Below are 24,579 nucleotides of genomic sequence, written 5' to 3'. Positions count from 1 at the left end.
TTCCACCAGCAGATGACAACACCCTCCTCTCCGGCTCTTCCAATTAACGAGGGGACTGTGCGGCAGAGTTTCAGTTCGATTTTTATTTCGCCGGTCAACATGTCCGTTAAAGTTTAAATCTTCCGGACAAAATTAGAAAAGTGCCGGTCAAAGGTCTTCTGTTGTTATTTATTGACTTTAAAACAATGAATAACGACTCTATATATAATAATATAAGAATAAAACACAGAGGACGGAGATCTCTTTTTCTCCCCGCTGCAGCCCAGCAGCTGATCTAAAAGCACGCTCCCCTCTCCTGCAGGGGGCGTGGTGCAGCTCACAGAATCAGCTCCCTGCAAAAACAGCGCTGGAAAGAGCAATAGAGCGAATGAGGCATGGCTAAAATGCAGGATCTGTTTGGTATTTTGAAAGAAACTATTTATATACTTTATATAGGTATGGCCCTACAATATATTGTTCAAATATAGCATGATATGTCCCCTTTATGGTATTATTAAGGTAGGGTTAATGTTGCTCTCAAAGTGCACCAGATTGATGCTTTTAACTTCAATATTTAAAAAAAATTCTTCCCGAGGGGATGCCCCCGGACCCCCCTAGAGGAGGTGACGACCCCCTAAAGGATGTTTGGTCCACCCCCCACTTGTAAAAAAATAGCACTTACCTCCCCTGCACCCCCGCCCAACAACTCCTGGGCTAAGCCCTATCTCCTACAATCCTAAATCCACCTCTGATGCGCACCAAGCAACATCTCCAGGTGCTCCTTTGAGAACCAGGGCAAAAACGTTTATGTGCACCCCTGTATATAATAATACAAATATAAAATGTCTATAAAATAATGGATTGCCATTAACGCCATTCTCACTGTATCACTTAATTTTCCTTTTCTGGCTCCTGTTCTGAATTTGTTCTTTGATATAGCTTAAGGATTTTCGTGTTGTGTAGGCTTTTTCCACAAATCTTTCTCCATGAGATAGTCGTGGTTGGCGTAGAAAACAACACGTTTCTTGATCTTCTCATAGTAGTAGTTGGAGTATTTACTGTAGTCTTCAGTCATGAATCCATATGCACTCACCTGAGAATGACAACAGAGAACAGGGACGATTATGAATAACAACAGGATCTGTGAATAAGACTGGAATTTCCATTACGTTTTCATGTCAGTCCAGAATTACAAGCCAACAGACATCAGATGGCTAAGCTTAGTTAAGCATCAAGACTGCATACAGAGGAAAGAAGCTTGGCTCCATTTCAAAGGTCATGTCTTTATTTGGGACTAATAAATACATCACTGCAAAATAGTCCTATAAAGTAAAGTTCAAACTTTTAAAACTCCAGTTTGGGATCAACGAACAATATACCATGCTCATTTTAGATGTAAGAGTTCTGCTTATCTAACATACAGCACATGACTTTTACAAGACTAGAGTCTGACACACTCACATAAAGAAAATGTGTCATAATTCCAAGAATTGTTGTCACAGACTGGCGGGTTCACTATTTCGAAGATTACAACTAGATTCCTTTGAGATAATTCCTCATCCTGCTCTGGTGGAGATTCACAACATGATAATCAGTTGAGACGAATAGGGCTTTGAATGTGGAAATGGTTGAGAATCCGGTTGTGTCGTTTACTTAACGCTCTGATGGATCCACCCCATTGGACCACAATGAAGTGGAGAAGGAATATACAATGTTACAGCCCTCCACATCCTTGTTGAGAATGTGCTATAGCAACATAACTTTAACACTATCTCAAAGAGGTTTACTTAGGAGTTAACGTTGGCCACAGACATGTTTGCTATTCTGCCCTCAACACTCAACTCCTGACACCCTTGCTCATACCATTCCTATCTTCCTCTTATCACACCCAGCCTTCATTTTTATACTCGACTATACACCTGAAAAGTTGTTTTTAATTTTTCCATTTTTGCCGTGATTGCATACATGCAGCTGCAGCAATATAAAAATACAATTCATATTTTAATTTTTTGTCAGATCCAGGTTGCTCACTAATACAGTTTCAGTTCATAAGAACTTTAAGCATATATAGCTGTTATTACATCTACCTGATTTTATTACTTTTTATATGCTTTTCTTTCATATATTTCCCCTAGAATGCTATTGGGTGAAACATGGTAGAATCATGTTGAGTCAAGTAAAACTTTTAATTGTGTAGTCTGTAAACAATTGTTAGGTCATATGGTCCACCATTATATAAGCCTTATCAATGCTACGCTTTAGCTAAAGATTGTAAGCTTCAACCATACATTTCGTTGATGTAAGTAATCTAATCTAATCTAAATTGCATACATCTGGCCTGCAATTGCTCCCGCACTTTATTTCTCTTATCAATACAAGTGTTTGGCGATTTACATGAGAACCAAGAGAACTACTTATGTCCCGGGCTGACCTGTATAGAGTTTTTTTTACTCCATTCTTCATATTCATATAGGCTTGGATACCTAAAGGATAGATGGCAAGTGTACACGTTGAGGAAATATGAACTTACAGTATCACAGGTGTGCAGAGCTAGGAAGGAGAGGAATGCCCCATTGGGGGTCTGACTATCGCCCAGTGTGGAGAAAGCAGACCACGAGACTTTATGAACCTGTGGATGATGAACAGTGTCAGATAAACAACCATTACACTTATTTCATCCAAAAGATAAGACAAATTACAGCCTCCACAGGCTTTTAAAAAAGTGTCGACTGTTGATTATCCATTTATATTGGTTGGTAAATGTTTGGCTTGTATTGTAAGAAAACATTTGACTTATTGCTGCTGCGCTTCACTTTGTCATTTTCAAGTTATTGCCATTGTTTTTAGAATCATATAAAGTAATGAATCATATAAGTAAAATAATCGCTAAAAGTTTGTTTGTTTCTTCTTTTTCTCTCGCGGCTTTATTTCTCCCGTTAGGTTCTGTGTGATTTTGGGTAGCGGAGGAAGGCTCTGGATCCTACGGCCCGTGGTGTGGTTGGCCCCAAGTCCCCTCCGTCTTTTTGTTTGTTTTACCTGTCCTCCAGTGTAATGTTTTATGATTGTGGCAATAAATGTACGATCAGAGTTTAGTGCCTACGTGTTGTGTATTTTGTTTTATGTTGCGGACTGCCTCACGAGCCACTACTAATGAGTAGGGAGGCGGGTTGTAACAGTTATGTTCACATACTTATTTGATTACATCCACTTGTCTAAGATGACAACAGATACTTTCGACCCAAACCCAGCTGTTGACTTGTGGATGCAAGCAAGCTAATCGCAGACTCAACCAGAGAGAAAGTAGTAGGCCTACATCATCAGCTACCATGTCTGACAGAGAGGAAGACAGTGAGGAGAACAGTCAGGAGGATAGTGATGACAGCTTGTAGGATTACTGGTCGTGCTAATGTTGTCTTGTGTTCACCTCTGCATGTGTGTTCAGTGCCGTGTGTCTGGCAAATAAAGTCAAGACCCCCTCAAAAGTTACGGTTTATTTTCATTTTTAAGGATGCGCACCAGAGGCGGCGCTAGGGGGTGGCTACTTGGGCTCAAGCCCCGGATGTTTTCTGAAAAGCCCCGGATGTTTCACTTAAAAAAAAAAGAAATTAAATTTTTTTTTTTTTTGAAAATGTCTCGGGAGTAATGTGCAGTACCGGAGTCCACCAGAGAGGCAGCCGCTGCGGGACATTAGCCTGCGTACTGCGTAGCCTTCCCTGCCCTGAAGAAGAAGTTGATCCTTCCTAGTGCCTGACGAGTTTTAAGCTAATAGCCTATAAAGTTATGGATATTAGAAAGTTATTTTCATCGAAGCAGGCGCCACAAGCTGCAGCAGCAGCAGCAGCAGTATCAGCAGCTGACAACAATGTCATCACCAGCAGTGAAGAAATGGATGTTTTCAGGTTTGTGAATCTAATGGTGATATCTGCACTCTGGCTGACTGAGTAAGAAGTGAAAAGAGTGATGTACTGTAACGTTAATCTTATAGCTAGTAAACATGGAGTAACCAAGGCAAGGCAAGTTTATTTATATAGCACCTTTCAACACAAGGCAATTCAAGGTGCTTTACAAAAATGAAAGACATTCAGACAAAGGCATTTAAAAACAGTAAAAGATAATAAAAGAAACATTAAAAGAAGAAATACATGAATAAAAAGTTACAGTGCAGTTTAAGATATGAATAGTTCACACAGAAGTTCCACTTACTGATGAACACAACAGCTCAGTTTAAATTAAAAGCAGTGACAAAAAGATAAACCACACTAAGTCAATACCCTTATATGTTAGTATGTATACAGAACATGACTACAAATTATCCTAAGATGTAACGTTAACCTTCATACCTCAGTCTACTTTTAAGACACTAAAATAACGTATTCCAATTTTTATTTTGTTTTCGCGCATGGAATTATACCGGCTCTCGTTCAGTACACATAACAACGGAACCCATAGCAACGGAACTGACAGGCAACACTCTGAATCCGATTGGCTGTGACTGCATCCACTCAGAGTGCCCGATTCAGAAACGTGACTCTTACACTCTTTACGTCACAAACAAAGATGGTGGATGAGAATAGATCTATAAAACGATAAGCAATGCGCAGTGGATCGGAAGAGGACGGTGTGTCGGCGTTGTTCGATAGCGGTGCGGTATGCTATAGAAAACACACGCCAAACATGCTAAATCACATCAGAAGGCATCACCCAGATTTTTCCAATCACCGGAGCCCGGCAAAGACAACAGCAGTTCAACAGCTGATCCCCGCTGTTTTTAAGAAGCCAATAGACATGAGAGCCGAGAGACCAAAATAAATAACGGAAGCTTTTGGCATATTTTTTCAACGACTTTGCGTTTCTTGAAACACTTTCTTATTATTTATGATGTAATATGTTCAAGACATTCTTTTTAGTTTTACAGCTTGATGAAACCTTTTTTGTTTGACATCAGCCATTATAGATACTATGGCCATCTGAGTGTGTGTGGTACTGTTTGTGGTTGTTTTTAACTGTTTAATACAGTTAATATTCAAAATGTCAGAGGTTCCGTATTTTAAACTGAAACTTGCACTACTGTTCAAAAGTAAATAACAACAAACCTGGAATTATGCATTTGGGACTTTTTTTTGCTTTTTGTGTTGTACCGAACCGTACCGAACCGTGACCCCCAAACCGAGGTACGAACCGAACCGTGACTTCTGTGAACCGTTACACCCCTAGTCCCCGGTGTTCCAGGGAACTCACCAAGTGTCAGAAAACACAACCCTCTCTCTTTTCCTCCATACCCAAATCTCTAAAAACGGGGCTGCAACGGATCTGATACAGACTGATCTTGAATTATTTTCTACGTCACAGAAGTGGTGCTCCGCTTATTGGTCAATTCTCCACCTATCAGGGGAATGTGGGGTTGGGCCACGGCCGGCCATTGCGCTGGAGACGCTGTAGTACATATGCCAGGCCTGTAAGTGGCGCTGTAGTCTGCCACAAAAGCAGCGAAGAAGACTTCCCGCGCATGGTTGCCCTTCTGTTTATACTCTGCTCTGGCTCTTTTTCTCCCTCCCCGAGGCAAGCGTTTGCTCCCGCTGCTGTAATTCAATGCAATCCTTCCCTCGCTGTAATTCTCTCCGGTAGTCCACCAGCAGATGACAAACCACCCTCCTCTCCGGCTCTCCAAGGAACGAGGGGCCTGTGCGGCAGAGTTTCAGTTCGATTTTTATTTCGCCGGTCAACATGTCCGTTAAAGTTTAAATCTTCCGGACAAAATTAGAAAAGTGCCGGTCAAAGGTCTTCGGTTTGTTATTTATTGAGCTTTAAAACAAATGAATAACGACTCTATATAATAATAATATAAGAATAAAACACAGAGGACGGAGATCTCTTTTTCTCCCCGCTGCAGCCCAGCAGCTGATCTAAAAGCACGCTCCCCTCTCCTGCAGGGGGGCGTGGTGCAGCTCACAGAATCAGCCCCCTGCAAAAACAGCGCTGGAAAGAGCAAATAGAGCGAAATGAGGCATGGCTAAAATGCAGGATCTGTTTGGTATTTTGAAAGAAAAACTATTTATATACTTTATATAGGTATGGCCCTACAATATATTGTTCAAATATAGCATGATATGTCCCCTTTATGGTATTATTAAGGTAGGGTAATGTTGCTCTCAAAGTGCACCAGATTGATGCTTTTAACTTCAATATTTAAAAAAAATTCTTCCCGAGGGGAGCATGCCCCCGGACCCCCCTAGAGGAGGTGACGACCCCCCTAAAGGATGTTTGGTCCACCCCCCACTTGTAAAAAAATAGCACTTTACCCCTGCACCCCCGCCCAACAACTCCTGGGCTAAGCCCCGGATCTCCTACAATCCTAAATCCGCCTCTGATGCGCACCAAGCAACATCTCCAGGTGCTCCTTTGAGAACCAGGGCAAAACGTTATGTGCACCCCTGTATATAATAATACAAATAAAAATGTCTATAAAATAATGGATTGCCATTAACGCCATTCTCACTGTATCACTTAATTTTCCTTTTCTGGCTCCTGTTCTGAATTTGTTCTTTGATATAGCTTAAGGATTTTCGTGTTGTTGTAGGCTTTTCCACAAATCTTTCTCCATGAGATAGTCGTGGTTGGCGTAGAAAACAACACGTTTCTTGATCTTCTCATAGTAGTAGTTGGAGTATTTACTGTAGTCTTCAGTCATGAATCCATACGCACTCACCTGAGAATGACAAACAGAGAACAGGGACGATTATGAATAACAACAGGATCTGTGAATAAGACTGGAATTTCCATTACGTTTTCATGTCAGTCCAGAATTACAAGCAACAGACATCAGATGGCTAAGCTTAGTTAAGCATCAAGACTGCATACAGAGGAAAGAAGCTTGGCTCCATTCAAAGGTCATGTCTTTATTTGGGACTAATAACTACATCACTGCAAAAAATAGTCCTATAAAGTAAAGTTCAAACTTTTAAACTCCAGTTTAGGATCAAACGAACAATATACCATGCTCATTTTAGATGTAAGAGTTCTGCTTATCTAACATACAGCACATGACTTTTACAAGACTAGAGTCTGACACACTCACATAAAGAAAATGTGTCATAATTCTAAGAATTGTTGTCACAGACTGGCGGGTTCACTATTTCGAAGATTACAACTAGATTCCTTTTGAGATAATTCCTCATCCTGCTCTGGTGGAGATTCACAACATGATAATCAGTTGAGACGAATAGGGCTTTGAATGTGGAAATGGTTGAGAAACCGGTTGTGTCGTTTACTTAACGCTCTGATGGATCCACCCATTGGACCACAATGAAGTGGAGAAGGAATATACAATGTTACAGCCCTCCACATCCTTGTTGAGAATGTGCTATAGCAACATAACTTAACACTATCTCAAAGAGGTTTACTTAGGAGTTAACGTTGGCCACAGACATGTTTGCTATTCTGCCTCAACACTCAACTCCTGACACCCTTGCTCATACCATTCCTATCTTCCTCTTATCACACCCAGCCTTCATTTTTATACTCGACTATACACCTGAAAAGTTGTTTTAATTTTTCCATTTTTGCCGTGATTGCATACATGCAGCTGCAGCAATATAAAAAATACAATTCATATTTTAATTTTTTGTCAGATCCAGGTTGCTCACTAATACAGTTTCAGTTCATAAGAACTTTAAGCATATATAGCTGTTATTACATCTACCTGATTTTATTACTTTTTATATGCTTTTCTTTCATATATTTCCCCCTAGATGCTATTGGGTGAAACATGGTAGAATCATGTTTGAGTCAAGTAAAACTTTTAATTGTGTTAGTCTGTAAACAATTGTTAGGTCATATGGTCCACCATTATATAAGCCTTATCAATGCTACGCTTTAGCTAAAGATTGTAAGCTTCAACCATACATTTCGTTGATGTAAGTAATCTAATCTAATCTAAATTGCATACATCTGGCTGCAATGCTCCCGCACTTTATTTCTCTTATCAATACAAGTGTTTGGCGATTTACATGAGAACCAAGAGAACTACTTAATGTCCCGGGCTGACCTGTATAGAGTTTTTTTTACTCCATTCTTCATATTCATATAGGCTTGGATACCTAAAGGATAGATGGCAAGTGTACACGTTGAGGAAATATGAACTTACAGTATCACAGGTGTGCAGAGCTAGGAAGAGAGTGAATGCCCCATTGGTGGGTCTGACTATCGCCCAGTGTGGAGAAAGCAGACCACGAGACTTTATGAACCTGTGGATGATGAACAGTGTCAGATAAACAACCATTACACTTATTTCATCCAAAAGATAAGACAAATTACAGCCTCCACAGGCTTTTAAAAAAGTGTCGACTGTTGATTATCCATTTATATTGGTTGGTAAATGTTTGGCTTGTATTGTAAGAAAACATTTGACTTATTGCTGCTGCGCTTCACTTTGTCATTTTCAAGTTATTGCCATTGTTTTTAGAATCATATAAAGTAATGAATCATATAAAGTAAAAATAATCGCTAAAAGTTTGTTTGTTTCTTCTTTTTTTCTCTTTTTTTGTAGATGCTATGGAAGCAATGCCTATCTATTAATTTACTTGCAGCCTTGCTGGATTGTTCCTGTTGTATTAATGTTTGTTTTATGTTTTTAAAGTTGATGGAGCACAGGGTACATTTGAAATGGTTTGCCTGTTGTCTGTGTTGTTTTAAAATGTGTGTCAGATGGTAAATCTAAATCTAACTAAGCTAAAAATAAGTAACTCAGGATGGAATGGTTTATGGGCTGTGGTTTACCTGTTTCGCACGTATCTGAGGAAATCCTGGTGAAGAACATAGAAGCGCGTCTCGTTGTACTGCCCTGCATAGTACGTCCGTGGCCTGCAAATGCAAAATAGACACGCATGTCGGCCTCATCAGTCTCCTAAAAACAGACTTTTGACAACATTTGTGAAACAACACCCATTCTGAATAACGCTTTCTTTATATTTTGAATTATTACAAAGTCAATTTATGAGTTTAATAAATAAACTAGAAATAACACCTAACAGCTTCTGATGGAAAACTGCCAAATGACTTCTGAGATAATGTTTAATAGGCACACAAGTGTCATTTAAGTATAAACAAAATATTTGTATTTTCATTATTTCTGATAACGTTTCTAGATTTATCATTTAAGTGCAACTGAAATGATCAATGTTTAAGGCTTTTTTGTTGGTATATTTCAATTTTAAGAGTCACTTCAGCTTTTAAACATTGTATTAGTTTGATAAATACATTTGCATAGTGACACCCCGCATCTAAAACCAACGTCTCCCAAGTACCGGCATCCATGCTGCCAACAGGAAAGGAATATTAGTGAATACTAAACGTTACTATATTAATTAGCTAATGCTAGTTGCTAGCCTACGCAAATCTCTTGCTAAATGCTAATCGCTTTGGCCACTGCTACACATTTGACACAATGACAAATATCAACCATCTAGTTTCACAGAGTTCAGGTTTTTAGTTGTGCTGGGAACATTCCTGAAAAACCTGCAACAGGAAGTATAACGAGTCAGGAGATTATTGGAGCTCTAACCCTGACGGATATATTATAAGGGCAGTCAGGTCAGTGGACGGTTCTGTGTATGGAGATCATAGATTGTATATTATTTATTAATTATACGTGAAAGCTCACTCTGATTGTAATATGTAACTCCGACATAAGTACTTTGGATAATGAATTCAAGTTAAGCCCTGAGCAAAATATTGAATTCAAACGATAAGCGACACTTTTCATTCGATTTTAGTGCTTGTATTTTACTTTCTAATTGCATGATTTATGTATTCTGGGTGCCTTGGAATGAGAAGGAAATGAGGAAGAATCACAGAAGTATTATGGGTAAGGATGCTGTCTTTTATAATTCCTAGTAACACTGTTGGGCTATTTATAAGTTGTTCCATGTTTTGGTTGAATAAGGCGCCACCTTTGTGTAAGTTTATAGGTGCTTTTCATAATCCAAAAAATTAAACATTTTGATTATTTTGATAAGGAATCATCGGAAATTAAAAGGTTTCCTTGAACAGGGTGACCTGGTGACACATTTTCAGCCCCAATCCAAGATAGCCCAGCCCTGGCATTACTGCATTTGTGTTACCTTTTACTTTTATTATTTTATACAAAGTTGGTGTTTACCTCCTGTTTTTATATGGGCCTTCACCGATCCTTTCTCCTTTGAGAAGTCCCTTGAGCCAATTGAAATCCCTAATTCCTTCAGGAATCATCACATATTTTATGCCCTGCCAAAAAGAGGATGAGTGATGAGTAGGAATGAAAATGTTGTATGTATGTGTGTGGAGTGTGAGTTACACATTACAATGTTAAACATGACATTCGTACCTCATCATTAGGGACATTTTTGTATCCATAACCCCTTAATATATATGGTGAACTAGTGATGGAGTGGGCTGTGTGAACGTACACTGATGTTCTGCCTCCCACGTCTTCCTCGTAGCCTTTGGTGATCGCGCCGTTCATCCTGTCGCACAAACAGATACACATGTGAAAGGGGTCTTGATAAAATGACTTTTATTAGCTTAAAAGCTTACTTTTATTATACGCAAAAAGAGTTCATCGTGGTAAAATACAATTGTCAGTACCAGTCAGTTTACTGTAATTGCATGCAAAAGGCAGAATAAAAGATTGAAAGTGACATACACCTCTGTAAATACATTGTTGTAAATCACCTTTTTCCTCTCAAGGGCCATTTCAATTTTTACAATATCCTCAGAGGGCCGTACAAATTATTGACCTCTGCTTAAAAAAACTAAAATCACAGCCCATTAATTTCATTCTGTGCAAAGAAAAAGCAACCTCTTAATCCAGATATCTCACCATGACTCGCGTATGCATGCACGCGCACGTTGTGGCATGACCACCAAAACAGAAAGATATGGACACAAGATGTGTGCAAATGTATTTAGTTTCCTATCCATGTGAACATGATTTAAGTGGGGGGGGACCTAACCTCCTTTAGGGGGGTCCGGGGGCATGCCTCAATGTTGAAGTTAAAAGCATCAATCTGGTGCACTTTGAGAGCAAAATTAGGAGATCTATGGAAACATCTCTCAACACCCATATGAAACAGAACTGGAAGCAGATTTCATTTTCTTTATGAATATTTGACAAATCACTCCCCTCCACAATCCAGTGGGAGAGCCGTTGCTTAGTAACAGGCTTGCCCTTGTGAGGGTTAGCCCAGGACACAAAGAGTTGGTCATTAAGATGACGCTCCTTTGATCTGTCCATATATGTGCGTGAAGCACGGACTGGACACAACAGATCCTGCTGCTGTTCCCCGGAGGAAACCAGCGGCGGAGGAAATGCCTCAATGTCAATTGGGGTACACGAACCAACCACCTTTGGTGTAAAGGCAGGGTTGGGCTTCAACAACACTCTTGTTTGCCCTAGGGCGAACTGAGTGCATGAAGGATGTACAGACAGCGCATGAATATCACTGACCCGCTTGGCGGATGCCAGGGCCAGTATCAGCACTGTCTTGAGTGACAGATGTTTCATGTCAGCTCCTTCCAGGGGTTCAAATGGGGTCATTCTGAGCCCATTTAAAACCACTGCCAGGTCCCATAAGGGCACCAGTGACCTGGAAACAGGGAGGAGCCTGCGAGCTCCCTTCATAAAACGGCAGACCAAAGAATGTTGGCTAGCCATCTTACCCTCAAAGCCCACATGGCATGCAGCAATAGCAGCCAGGTACACCTTGATCGTGGAGAAAGCTCTGTGTTTATCGATCAAGTCCTGTAGAAATGATAAAATCACCCCGACAGGACATTGAAAAGAGATGTGTCCTTCTTGAAGGCACCACTCCTCAAACACCCTCCACTTACAGTCATAAAGAGACCTGGTGGAGGAAGCTCTCGCACTCTGAATAGTGTTTATCACCTTCTGAACTCACGGGTCAGGCCCATAGTGCCCCGCGCTCTGGGCGTGGGAGAAGGATCGCCCCCCCCCCCCGTCTGAGACAATCTGTCTCTGCGTGGTGGGGGCTGCTATGGCTGCCCGCACAACAGCTGATATATCTCGCCAGCCCGTACGTTGCGGGCTAGGGCGGAGCCATCAGGATAAGTGTGTGGCATTGCTCCCTCACTCTGGCCAGAGTTGGGGGTATCAGAGCCGGGGGTGGGAACGCGTACAGAAGACCCGGAGGTCAATCGTGTACGAGTGCGTCCCCGCCTAACAGTGCGTTTAAATCGTGCATTAAAGAGAACAGCTGTCATTGAGCATTTTCTCTTTATGCGAACAGATTTAACGCGGCTCTGCCGTAACGCACCCACAGCGGACTCACGATCCTTGGATGTGGAGTCCAGTCTGCATAGAGTGGTGTACAGTAGTACACCACAGTAGTTCTGTCCCGAGGTACATCACTCCTGGTACATGCGTCGCTCTCAGAGAGAGGAGACGTCTGCCGCTCCAAGGGATCAGTTTGTGTGCCAGTGTGTGTGACTGGAGACAACGCAACCTCCCTTGGCGGTTCATACACGATACTGTGGTCGTGTTGTCTGTCCTCACGAGGACATGGTGTCCTCTGAGAGAAGGCAGAAAGCGTTTTAGGGTGGGGAACACCGCTAAAAGCTCCGGGTGATTTACGTGCGCCCGCTGGAGGTCTCTGCTCCAGAGACCCCTCACCGGGCGACCTTCGTAAATACCCTATCAGCCTGTCAGACATGCGTCCGTGGTGACCACCTTCCGTGAAAGGACAGCACCCGTAGGCGCGCCCCGTACTAGAAAAGTCGGGTGCGGCCAGTGGCGTAGTGCCACCAGGGCCGTATCCAGGATTTCCTAAATACCGAAGTCCAAACATGCTAGGGGGGTTCGGGGGATACCCCCCGAGATTTTTGGGATTTTAATGATTTAGGTGCTTTTTAAGTCCTGTGGGGGGTCACAAATTGGATAATATATTGATTTCAACCCATGTCAGTGGGCTGACAATGTCAGCATAAATAATTTTTAAAGTGTAATACATAATAATCAGTTGAGTGTTACTATTAATGATCTGGACATGCAGAAGAGGCTAAAATGATCACAACACATTGTAACATTCATTTTCCATGTCTCTCTCCTTTCCATAACCTGCAGCCTCTCTTCCATCGTCTTTAGTCTCTCTGTCTTCTTCCTGTTCATTACTCTCTCTGTCCTCTACTCTTTCTTTTTGTTCAATCTCTCCCTCGTTGTTCACTGTTTGCTCCTCCTCACTTGTCGCTCCTGCCAGTGAATTAAAAGCAATTCAGCTATTTAGTTCATTTCACTTGTTTGTTTGCATTCTTTTTTAATTTAAATCTGTTTTGTTTGATTCTCAAAAGAGAACAAAGATGTAAGCAAATTGTGTTTTATACTATTGTATGTTATTATGACATCATAAAGATGTATGTTTTAAAATTATGCCTATTGTAAATGAAGACTATTGTTATAGATACATAGATAGATAAATAGATGGGCTTATTAAGCCTACATTATTTTTGTGTGACTCCAGTTCCTCCCTGACTTCCATCTCTCTCTCTCTCTCTCTCTCTCTCTCTCTCTCTCTCTCTCTCTCTCTCTCTCTCTCTCTCTCTCTCTCTCTCTCTCTCTCTCTCTCTCTCTCTCTCTCTCTCTCTCTCTCTCCTCTTCCTTACCAAAGCTGAGCTTCGACTGACGTAGTCTTTTCATTATATCTGAGTCAGTGTAAAAAGAAAACAATACAATGTTATATCTTCAATGTTTTACTCAAATTGAAATGAAAGAAAAGCATTACAACGTTTGTTAAAAGGTAATCCTTCTGACATTGGATGAACGTAATTAAATGTAGCTCTCTAGCTAGTTTATTCACGCAATTTAAACCAAAGTATAGCCTATAGCTGCAATATAAGTTAGTGTGTGCATGTTGTCGGACGTCCACTGACTAACGTACAGCGTTCACACAGGATCTGCTGGTCATATGATGTCCTGATGAACAGAAACACAAGCAGCCCGCTGGACTCAGATCTCTAGATACCTCATCACTCCTTCGCTGCTCCGATACAAGTCCGGGCTGCGGTGGTTTGTTGATACATGTCGTCTTCTTCTGTTTGCTTTCACAGAGGCTACGTAGTTATGCAGCGCCCCCATCGTCAGTAAATGGAAGTACTACAAAGAACCCCGTTTAGTGCAATTATTTCACAAGTTTTGTTATACACAGCTCGGAAAATATTACCGAGGTCCGGACCTCGGTGACCTCAATGGTAGATACGGCCATGAGTGCCACTACGCATTTCATAATAACCAATATTTAGTTTTATTATGAGACCCATGTTGAGCAGGTGCTTTACGAGGACATGTGTCTGCGTAATCTGACTCGGCGGGCATTATAGATAAAACCCTCCTTTCTAGGAGAGAGAGAATCTCTCTCTCCAGAATATGGGTTGACTCTCTCCGGGCTTGTGAATACAGATAGCCCGAGAAGCGAGGGGGGGTGATGGTGACTTGGAGTCTGTAGCTCCGTGTAACTGTCTTGAGAAACCCAAGCAGATGTCGTGAGCATCTCCCGCTGTATGCTCCTTAGAGCCAGCTGAGATGTCACGTCTCTTCCCCTCTGAGTCTCTATTTGTTGTGTTATGGGGCCCTCCAGTGTCTGAGCACTGTGGTGCCCCATTTCGAAAATCCCCACCGACACAGCGCATGCGTGTGGCGGTGGTGCCCCTACGGCTCCAGCCGGCACTGCGCATGCGCGTGACGGTGGTGCCTTCACGACCCCAGCCGGCACTGCGCATGCGCGTCAGCCACAGCCGGCACTGCGCATGCGCGTGACGGTGGTACCTTCACAGACCGTCAATTGTCCGCCCTTTGAGAGAGGCCGTAGCTGCTCTCAGAAGGGGAACAGTTGACGGACTGTTTATTATTTTTATTGTTTTTCTTTTCATTTTTCCGAGCTGCGCCCTTGGCTCGAAGCCTGGATGCGTCAGCGGAAAATGTTTTATGACAGAAAAATCAATAAGTGTGTGACATGTGTTTATGCGGACTTGAGGATGGTGTTGAGGCATCTCTCGAGGCGGCGGGAACACATTTAGAGCTGGGGAACCGTAGACTTCCAGCTCTGTCACAGAGGGGAGAAGGAGGGGCTGTCACGCCGCTCGCTTCTTCTTCCTCGACTGCTGGCCGAAATTCTGGGTCGGCTGTGCCTGGGCTGCAGCCGGAACCGGAGATTTTCTAGGCCAGCTCGCCCTCGACCCCTGCCTGGGCTGGGGACTCGGGGCGGACTGCGACCTCTGCGTTTTCGGTATTTTGAACCGAGCAGGGTTCGGGGCAGCTTGGTCGAAGGGCTGCCGCTGCGAAGGCAGCGGCTGGGCCCTTCGAGGGAGGCAGAGGTGGAGGGCCTCGTCCTCCTTCTTTTTCGACTCGCATCTCCTCTGCATGGAGGCAAGAGCGGAGCCGAAAATCCCCTCGGGAACGATGGGCATGTCAAGCACATCCTCCTTTTCCCGGTCTGGGAGGTTGGTGAGGTTGAGCCATCTAGCTCTTTCCTGCACCACCATGATCCCCATTGTTTTGCCCGTGGCCTGGACGGCGCAGCGTTGGACACGGAGACAAATGTCTGTGACCACGGCCAACTCGTCCAGAACGGCCGGTCCAGGATTACTCGACATATCCTCACAGAGCTCCGCTTCGTATGCGGTTAGCAGTGAGGAAACGTTCAGAGCCCTGGCGGACAACGCTGCGGCTCTGTAGGACCGTTCAGTCATGCAGTGTGAGAAAAAGTTTTTAGAGAGTACTTGTCCATGGACAAGTACTCTACTCTCTACTTGTCCGAATACATTTTTCACTTTTCCAGAATGGACAAGAATTGGGGCCACTGGAATCTTCTTCTTCGTCATCGTATTTTACATTTTCCCACGGTTTTTATGACACCGCTAAAGTAAGTGAGCGGTAAGATTTTACTGCATCACACAAAGGGTTGGGTATCGTTTGGATTTTAACGATTCCGGTTCTGCTTTTCGATTCCGGTTATTTTCGGTTCTCGGTTCCAGTTCTTTGAGAGGGTCAAAATAAGTCCCATGACAAACTGGGAGAAAAATATATTTATGAAAACATTAAGTCCAATCTGTATTCCTATTTACAAATCACTTCATACTGTTGAATTTCTTACGGTTATTGAATACAATTATATAAAAATAATCTCTGCATTGTTTAGTTAGTTCTAAGTGGTGCAGTTTGAGAATGTACAATTGGCCCAGTGTCCTCTGATGTTACACTGCAACCTGCCTGTGAGACACAGTCCAACCACACATGTCCAACACATAGGACATACATAACCTAATAATAATAATAATAATAATAATAATAATACATTATATTTATAGCCTATAGGCCTAGCGCTTTTCTACAACTCAAAGACGCTTGCACGCATTTATTTAGCAGCTGGGCAGCTGCTCACTGTTTGTAAAAGTAAATAAATAGAATTTTCATTTCAATAATGTACTTTCTATACCCTGCTTCATAAACAATACTGACATCCCTGTGCTCCTCCGAGTCTGTGGGTCCGGGGATGTGAGGACAGCGCGAGGACACAGACAGGGAGGCTGCTTCACTTCATAAAGGAAATGGCGGTCAATATTAACAACACAGGAGCTAAAACGCTTAATAACCTTCATTACGTGTTAGAGAAAGAACATAAGAAAGTTTGACAAAGATGCGGCTGTTAAACGGGCAGCGGATCCGCTGTGTGTAGAAAGAGAGAGAGACGCTGAGCTGCACCGTGCAACGATCAGCTGATACGGAGCATATGAGAGAGCTGCAGTCCGCGGGGCTCGGCTCGCTTCCTGTCCTCACAACTCTTATTAATCCCGGTACCGGACAATTGTTATTTGTTCCTACTCGGAACCGAGTTTTGCTTTCCAACCCTGCCACTGTGCTACACTTCCTGCCCCGCCCCGCCCCCGTCTGTACAGAAAGTGGCGAGATGCATTTCCTTAGGAATCGATAAGCAGAACCGAAACTACATTTCTAAACGAACAATGGCGGACACGTACAATTTGCGAATGAGTTCTGCCTTTTGTCAACTGAATTTATCAATAATTTGTCAATAAATCAGGGCGAAAAACGTCACTTGTCCGCCGGACAAGTCAATTGAAAGATCTACTTGTCCGATATTGTAAATAACACGTCCCGGACGGTGGGACGTGTACTTTTTCGCACACTGGTCATGGTCGACTGGAAACGGTCCACCTTCGCTGGCAGCGTGGGGTTCCTGCTTGGTGACGGGCCGATCCTCGGTAGGAGGTGGGCTGCCACCAGCAGTTCCATCGGCGGTATGCGGAGCAGGCCGAGCCTCTCCATACCGTCGCAGGGAGGAGGCACCCTGGATTGGGGCCTTGTTGCTAAAGGGTCGGTCCCTCCACGAGACCGACACCTCATACAACATCTCCGGGAAGACCGGGAGGAGTTGCCTCCTTGTCCTTGTTGCTTGGGGAGAATGTTTCCCCTCGTAACGGGACCTGGCGATCTCCTTGGCCATTTCGGGCCACGGGATGTCTAGCCTGGACGCAGTGCGCTGCCACGCGGCCTGCAGGTCCATGCTCAGACAGGGCGAAGCTGGTGTGCTATCGCCCGGGAGAGCAGCCATCGCTCCCGGCTTTGCCGTTTGAGCCGATGACATGAAGATATCTTCTTCTTGCTCATTCGAATCAGACAGGAGGGACTCAGAGGTGTCCTCTTCGTCCTCCATATAGTCTAATTCCAGGACATCCTCCGTGGGTGAGACCATGGTGAGGTCTCGCCGGGAGCTCCCGCCTGGTGAGGCGTGGGGCTCCGTTCCCGCGTCTCTTGCCGCCACCGGGTCCCGGCCTGACACGGCGTGGGATCCCGGTTCCGCAGCTGCCGCTGTTAGTGAGCCCCAGACCGACACAGTGAGGGGCTCAGTCTCTGCGACGCCCCCGTGTCTTGATTGCCAAACGGCGAATCAGTGGACATGAGGGAATCCTGTTCCAACAAGCTAGCTTGGTGTGCTAGCCGTCGGTGGAGGCTCTTTCGGGTGAAACGGGCACAATGCCCGCACGAGCCGGGGTTGTCGATAGCCTCCTGGGCGTGTTCCAGCCCGAGGCAGGACGAGCAGACCTGGTGTGAGTCTGTGCCTGCTATCTTCAACCCGCAGCCGCATGACCGAGCCTCCGAGTCCCTGACTCCTCTGGTGTGAGGGGGAGAGGCGTCCATCTTGTTCGCCTCGTGGCGTGGAGAGGACCCGCTCGTAACAGGTACGTCGTTGAGAGAAAAGTGTTACCAACCCGTCCTTAATCCGGAGAAAAAGGGACGGTGTGGGTCCTTTGTTCTCAAAGAATATTGACTGGTGTGTCAATATACTTCTAATCCTTTTCTCCTCCGTGAGAGAGAAAAAGAAAAGCGTCCTCGCTACCGTGGTGTCGGTAGTAAGGGGAAGCTAGAAAAAATCAGACCTACCTTACTTTCCGGGGAAGAGAAGGGCCGGAGGTTCCCCACCCCTGGTGTAAATGCACAAACAATATTGTGATAACTGCACAGTAATCCAAGGGTTGTGCCACCACCCTAACACAGCTGAGGTAATAGTGTGTCGAAGGCCTATGGAAGGGGTTCATTTATCTCATAATCACCTACCTGTACTGCCTGCTAGGCCAGATAAGTCTAGTTCTTTAAAATGTGGTGTGTCTGGGCTAGGGCTGTGCAATTAATCGTATTTTAATCGCGATTACGATTATGGCTTGCGACAATTATGAAAACAGCATAATTGACAAAATACGATTATTTTGCTGGGTGCGCTTTCGCCCCTCCCTAAAAGCCCACTCGGCCACGTGGGAGTGACATGTGTTGTAAGTGTTCAGCGTGAGCGAAGATGTCAGAACAAGAGCAGCAACTCGTTAAAAAGAAGGGTAAAACTATTTCCACTATTTGCAAGTACTTTGCCATTACATTTCACATCGCTAAAGATATGTGCCCAGTTAGCACTGTTAGCAACCAGGGCTTCAAGCAACTTGTCAACACGTTGGACAAGCGTTACGCGATGCCGTCTCGGTATTATTTCAGCAGGTCTGCGCTGCCTGCACTATATGACAAATGCCATGGGGAAGTTGAGAGAGATGTGGCGTCAGCTGACTACTTTGCCACCACAACAGACCTATGGTCTAGCCCAGGGGTGCACAACCAGTCGATCGCGAGATGTGTCTAAAAATATAACAACAATATTCTGCTTTATCGTTAATGTCCTGTAACATAATCTTCCTGTGACAGAATAATGCACTTGAACGCATCAAAGCTTTGTGATTGGCCGGCGTCACCCATGTGTCGGGGCGTGGCTTTGGGTCTTCAGTACAGGTGGCAATATTGTCACCTGCCTGCGCTCATCTCTGAAACCAGACCATGTCAACAGGCTGGTGTTTCTTGCAAAACATCTTTAAGAGATGACATGAGCAGCCCTCTCAGCATTTGCCATGATGGCCTAAACATTTTTATTTGATCTTAAATTGTAGTTCAACATTTATTTCCTATTACTTCTGGACCATGACGGTTGGCCAGCCTTCAACGTTTAACTGAGTGGAATATGTTGAATATGTTATACCAAAATGTTGGCTATATGTTAAGGAGTTTTCAGTAGGTTGTGACAGTGCACTGCAACATATTTGATTTAATTTATTTTTATTTATCATATTAATAATATATGTTTAGTATGGTTTTGGAAGTGCGCTCCAACATATTTGTTGATCTTGTTTATTGGTAAAATATTATTTGTTTTAAAGTTCAATAAATGGTCAATGAATAATCGTCAAAATAATCGTGATCTCAATTATTGACCCAAATAATCGTGATTATGATTTTAGCCATAATCGCACAGCCCCTAGTCTGGGCCTTATGGGAAACTCCTACGCTTACAAACCAGTGGTGCAACAATCCGACTTAATTTTAGGCGTATAACATGTCCTTACAGCCTTTAATCATGCAGAAACTTCCCTCAAAGGTCTCCTTGTAACTGGAATCTATGTTGCTTTGCAATTCATGTGTTTTGCAGCTGAACTGTTTTAACATTTACAGTCTGGCTGTGTCTACTTGCAACAACAATGTATTTACAGTACAAACAGACAATTTGAGGTTAAGTTATTACACTTGACCCTTTTTTGGGTTGAAGTCAAAGTTAAGGGAAACTTAAAGGGAATATATAATGCTCAATACAGAGACAGAACCAACTTTTTCGCGGAAAAGCACTGCTGTTCAATTATCAAATATGGTTAGTTGGTTATGTTTGCTTAGAATCACACCGGGTGCAACCTGACTGTACCCTTCATTTCATTTCATTTCAAACCTTTATTTAACCAGATTGGTCCCATTGAGATCATAGATCTCTTTTTCAAGGGAGACCTGCAGCATATAGGTTCCACATGAAACATAAAACAATAAAGGACATTATACATTATATTTACAGGATAGGACCCTTGAAAGTCGGCACAACAGAAAGCACCGTGCAGCGTACTGGCACACCTTGCCTAATTGTCATACAAATGAAAGCACTACAATGGAGTATGTTTGTCATGTTATTTTACAATGACTTACTTTCTATCCTTTCTGTCTGTGGTCAAATAAAAAAGATTAAGCAGTATAATAAAGACAAACAGGGGCTTTTCCCAACAAGTGGGAAATGCAGCAACCAGGCTGCAGTAGGAACTCCCTTCATGCAATGCATCTTGTTTAGTGGTCCGTGCACCATAATGGGATGTGCGTAGTGAAGCAGGACAAAAACTGCTGAAATGTGTCTTGTACTATATATGTCCTGGCCACCTTTCAAAGAGAGCCTGCCCAGGTAAGTCAATATGGTACAGTCAACATAATCATCAAGAAATCGTTCACCAAGACTGTTGACACACGCCGAACAAACTCAACACTGCCATCCATCCACATTCGTGACTGATATCGTTTTTTGCTTCTTGAGAGTTTCTGTCTGAAGATTAAAGCCAATAATAGTATGACATTCACTTTGCTTTCCAGTTTTGTAAATAACTAACTTTTTTTTTTTTTTTAAAGATAACTAAAAATATTTGGCTTCATTACAGTTTAGACGGTCTACAAATATTCCTGTGATCCCCGCTTTAACTAAATATTGCCAAACACAGTCTCATATTGTTAATAAATTGTGATCCTGTTGTCTGGTAAAAAGGGAACGTTTAAAGAAAGAACATTGTTGTTGACCCAGGGATGTACGATCTTCTTCATGAATGAACTGCCAACATTTTTCTAATACGTCATTTGCCACCATTTTGGGCCTGACAACAACATCCACATGTTTTCTTCCTTACCGGAAAACGTAATCGTGAGCATCGATCTCTTTTCCATTTTTTGAGCCATTGAGTATTCCCGCACCAGCAACCACAGCACAGGTCACACACCCACCGCCTGGCTTTGGAAGGAGAAGTGGCTCCTTGGGCTTTGGGATTAACTTCACTGAAGTCATTACATCTAAAAAAACACATGAAATAAATAATGTGAGATCAGATCAGTGGAGGAATGTACTGTACCTAAGTACCACGTTCTACTTCTACTGCATTTCTCTTAAGAGGGACATCTTGAACTTTTTACTCCACTATACTTATTTAACGTCTTTTGTCACTAGTTACTTTGCAGATTCAGATTTGTGTACACAAAACATATGGATACAGCTGTAAAAACATGCATACTTGTAAATTAATTGACAGAATTAACTAGCAACTATTTTGATAATAGTGGTTCCAGCTTCTAAAATATGAGTATTTGGTGCTTTTCCCTTTTAATTATACATAATCTGCTTAATAAAATTAATCATCAGTCAAATAGTTCAAAATGAGCTTCCCCTCAACCAACTGAAACTGCAAAATCCTGCTTTTGAATGAATTGGTAATAATAATCTAATGATATAGTTATATTGCTCCTTATCACTGGATGTGCTTTATACCAGGGTGGAAAATGTATTGTACTTATATACTGCGGTGTCACAGTTAATAAAGTGAGGTCAGCCTATAGCAACATAATTATTTTTTCAATTATTTTACTCAATTCTCACTTTTGGGACTTCTTAATAGCATTTAATTAGGAGGAGACACCAGGTATTTGCCTTATTTACTCCACTGTTCATATCAGAAGATTCATATTATTATAATATTTATCACCCTTAGCCAACCCTGTCTCCTAAAAATTACGTTCCCACAGAACTAAACTGCATTCTCAATTACGTTTAGCTAGAAACGTATTTTCTCCCACGTTACGTTTGTTATGAACGTATCTCAAATACGTTTATTTTCTACATATCTTCTAGAAGCATATTTTCTTCCACGTTACGTTAGTTATGAATGTAACTTAAATACGTTTATTTTCTACATATCTTTGCCATTTATTGTCTTGCTTATAATAATGATAATTAGTTATTTATAAATATCATTTTAGAGCACACCTTTGAAATCGACAATCGGGCTCGATATAATTATGGTTAAATTAAAATCAGTAGGCGAGGCTGTAATTTCGCCAGCTGTTACTCTCATGAGCGAGGCAGAACATAATAGTTTTAACATGCCAAAAAGCTGCTGTGTCGTTTATTGCACCTCAAACATTAAATAAAATCCAGAGTTACGTGTTTCTGTACTTCCTCTAAGAAGAAAGGACAGTATCAGAAGAGCTCTGTGACTTCAGGCTTGATCGCCGTTCAAATGACAGCGCTGGTTTCCCCAAAAGTGGGCGGGGCTGTAAAGTGAAGTAGATTTACTCTCATCTATTATTCAAAACCATTATATTTATTCTAACGTAAATTACATGTGTTTTATCTTTTATTTATTTGTTTTTATTTTAAATCGTATAATGTCGGACTTTTTTTCCGTCTGTGAGGAAAAGAAATGGGGCTCAGAGCCTCAAAATACTGAAATCTGTATTTTTTAAAATCTTTTCCTTCTAATTTATTATTCTTTTCTAAATAACACACTGTTATTTACTCAACAATAACACACAATTATCCTTGTTTTTATTTATTCATTTAATTCTATAATCTTGGGCTTTTTAGCCGTAAATAAAGTCACCGGAAACAGACGGGACATTTTGAGCGATACACACCACAAACCCACTAAACTGATTACCCAAGATCCTCAGCTTGAAGCTTGTTGATTGGATGTTTTAGCCGCAATGCACGCTGGGATATGGTGTTGATATGATAAGGAGATATGATATCCGACAACGAAAAATAAAATAATACCTAATTCAGAGTGTGCTTGCTTTTCTCTTTGGAAGTCATCACATAACGGCATTGTAATACACGGTTCGGCTGCATTAAATATTACACATCTGTCGTAATTCTTTATTTATAGAGAGAGACAAACAGGAGAACTGCTGCCAAAACTGAATACTTGACGTGGATCATAAATATATCAACAATTAAACAACATCTTCAATTTCTTTTCACAAAATACGTCTCCTTGCAGTATCAATAGTAATTCGGCTGACTTTTATATTTGATCCAATTGGTATATAGGTTATATTTACACCATAACGGTGCACAGCTGATAAAAAAGGACTTGTAGTTTTTAAAGATATTACTGATTTTCTTTGAATATAAGAATCTAAATACTGAGTTGAGAGAATAGTCAGGGGATTTGGGTGATGGGAGACACATCTATGGAATCACAATTTCAATAGCTTACTATTAAATGAAGGATAGCCTATGCCTTTCTGTCTGTGATGTTTTACAAATCAGATATTAATGTGTAGAAGTAAAACAAGAGAAATAGTATAGCAATATCCTGTAAAATTATGTAAAAACATGAATAAAATTACACATCTTCAGATGTTATACATAAGTGTCTACACTAATAATACAAAGTTATTATTAGTATGCTGTGTACCTTGTGTGCACCGCCTAGTGGTTAAAGCATGTTATTGAATTATTTTTGTTGAATAATCTTATTTGATCAAAACAATATTAAGAGTACATACTTTCATAGGGGGAAAGTAGAAGGTCAATGATAGAAATATAGAATATAAAAAGTCAAGAAGATACTAAGTGATCTCTACAATAAAACAGTTTAGTGCTGGATGTTCAAAGATATTAATAGGAGGATGTGCAAAACAGAAAAACGAATTAACCTTTATTAACACATTAAAAAATACTTTAGGTTAAGGTCTTCTTTTAAACAAGAAAAAAGCTCTGGGGGTATCTATCTACAGATGAATATTAAGCCTGACAAAGTACTTAACGTCTAAAATATTGCTTTCCTGCAATGTTAACTATGTTGAAACACTTATTTTAAATGATATTATACACATTAATTATACTCTTATGTATGTAGATAGAATAAGAAATGTGCAGAATATGACAGTTTAATGGTGGAGGTATACAGTACACACATATTGATAGATGTCTGTTGAGGAACCTGCGACCCAAGTTGTGTATAAGATCAATACACCTTAGAAAACCTTGAAATCTTGAAAGGGATATGCAAAATAGCCATTATACAGTTTTTAATTAACTATTAGTAGAGAATAACGAGTAATGAATATACTTTATAAAGATCTGCAGATAAATGTTTAGTCTTCTCAAGCACCAACTATCAAATATCTCTCCTGATTGTTGGCACTTGACA

The 24,579-nt window shown here is 41.8% G+C and overlaps 1 protein-coding gene across 1 annotated transcript; it reads right to left on the bottom strand.

Moving 5' to 3' along the window:
• Positions 1-919: 919 nt before the first annotated feature.
• On the bottom strand, positions 920-21,434 carry LOC117465244 (alpha-N-acetylgalactosaminide alpha-2,6-sialyltransferase 1-like). Its single transcript, XM_034108179.1, has 6 exons — positions 21,280-21,434; positions 10,340-10,478; positions 10,136-10,239; positions 8,755-8,838; positions 8,123-8,222; positions 920-1,072 (listed from the first exon to the last, which is right to left on the bottom strand). The coding sequence occupies exons 1-6, from the start codon at positions 21,432-21,434 to the stop codon at positions 920-922; spliced, it is 735 nt and encodes a 244-aa protein (XP_033964070.1).
• Positions 21,435-24,579: the final 3,145 nt, after the last annotated feature.

The sequence above is a fragment of the Pseudochaenichthys georgianus genome, chromosome 19, assembly GCF_902827115.2.
Source record: "Pseudochaenichthys georgianus chromosome 19, fPseGeo1.2, whole genome shotgun sequence".
In the NCBI taxonomy this organism is placed as follows: Eukaryota; Metazoa; Chordata; class Actinopteri; order Perciformes; family Channichthyidae; genus Pseudochaenichthys; species Pseudochaenichthys georgianus.
Note: the sequence above shows the minus strand (reverse complement) of the source record. Positions and strands in the feature narration are given on the sequence as shown.

Coding starts and splice junctions, on each gene's coding strand:
- LOC117465244 (XM_034108179.1), bottom strand. CDS start 21,434: ATGACTTCAGTGAAGTTAATCCCAAAGCCCAAGGAGCCACTTCTCCTT. Junction 10,479..21,279: donor GCTCACGATTACGTTTTCCG/GTAAGGAAGAAA, acceptor TTTGTGCGACAG/GATGAACGGCGCGATCACCA. Junction 8,223..8,754: donor CTCAGATACGTGCGAAACAG/GTAAACCACAGC, acceptor CATCATCCACAG/GTTCATAAAGTCTCGTGGTC.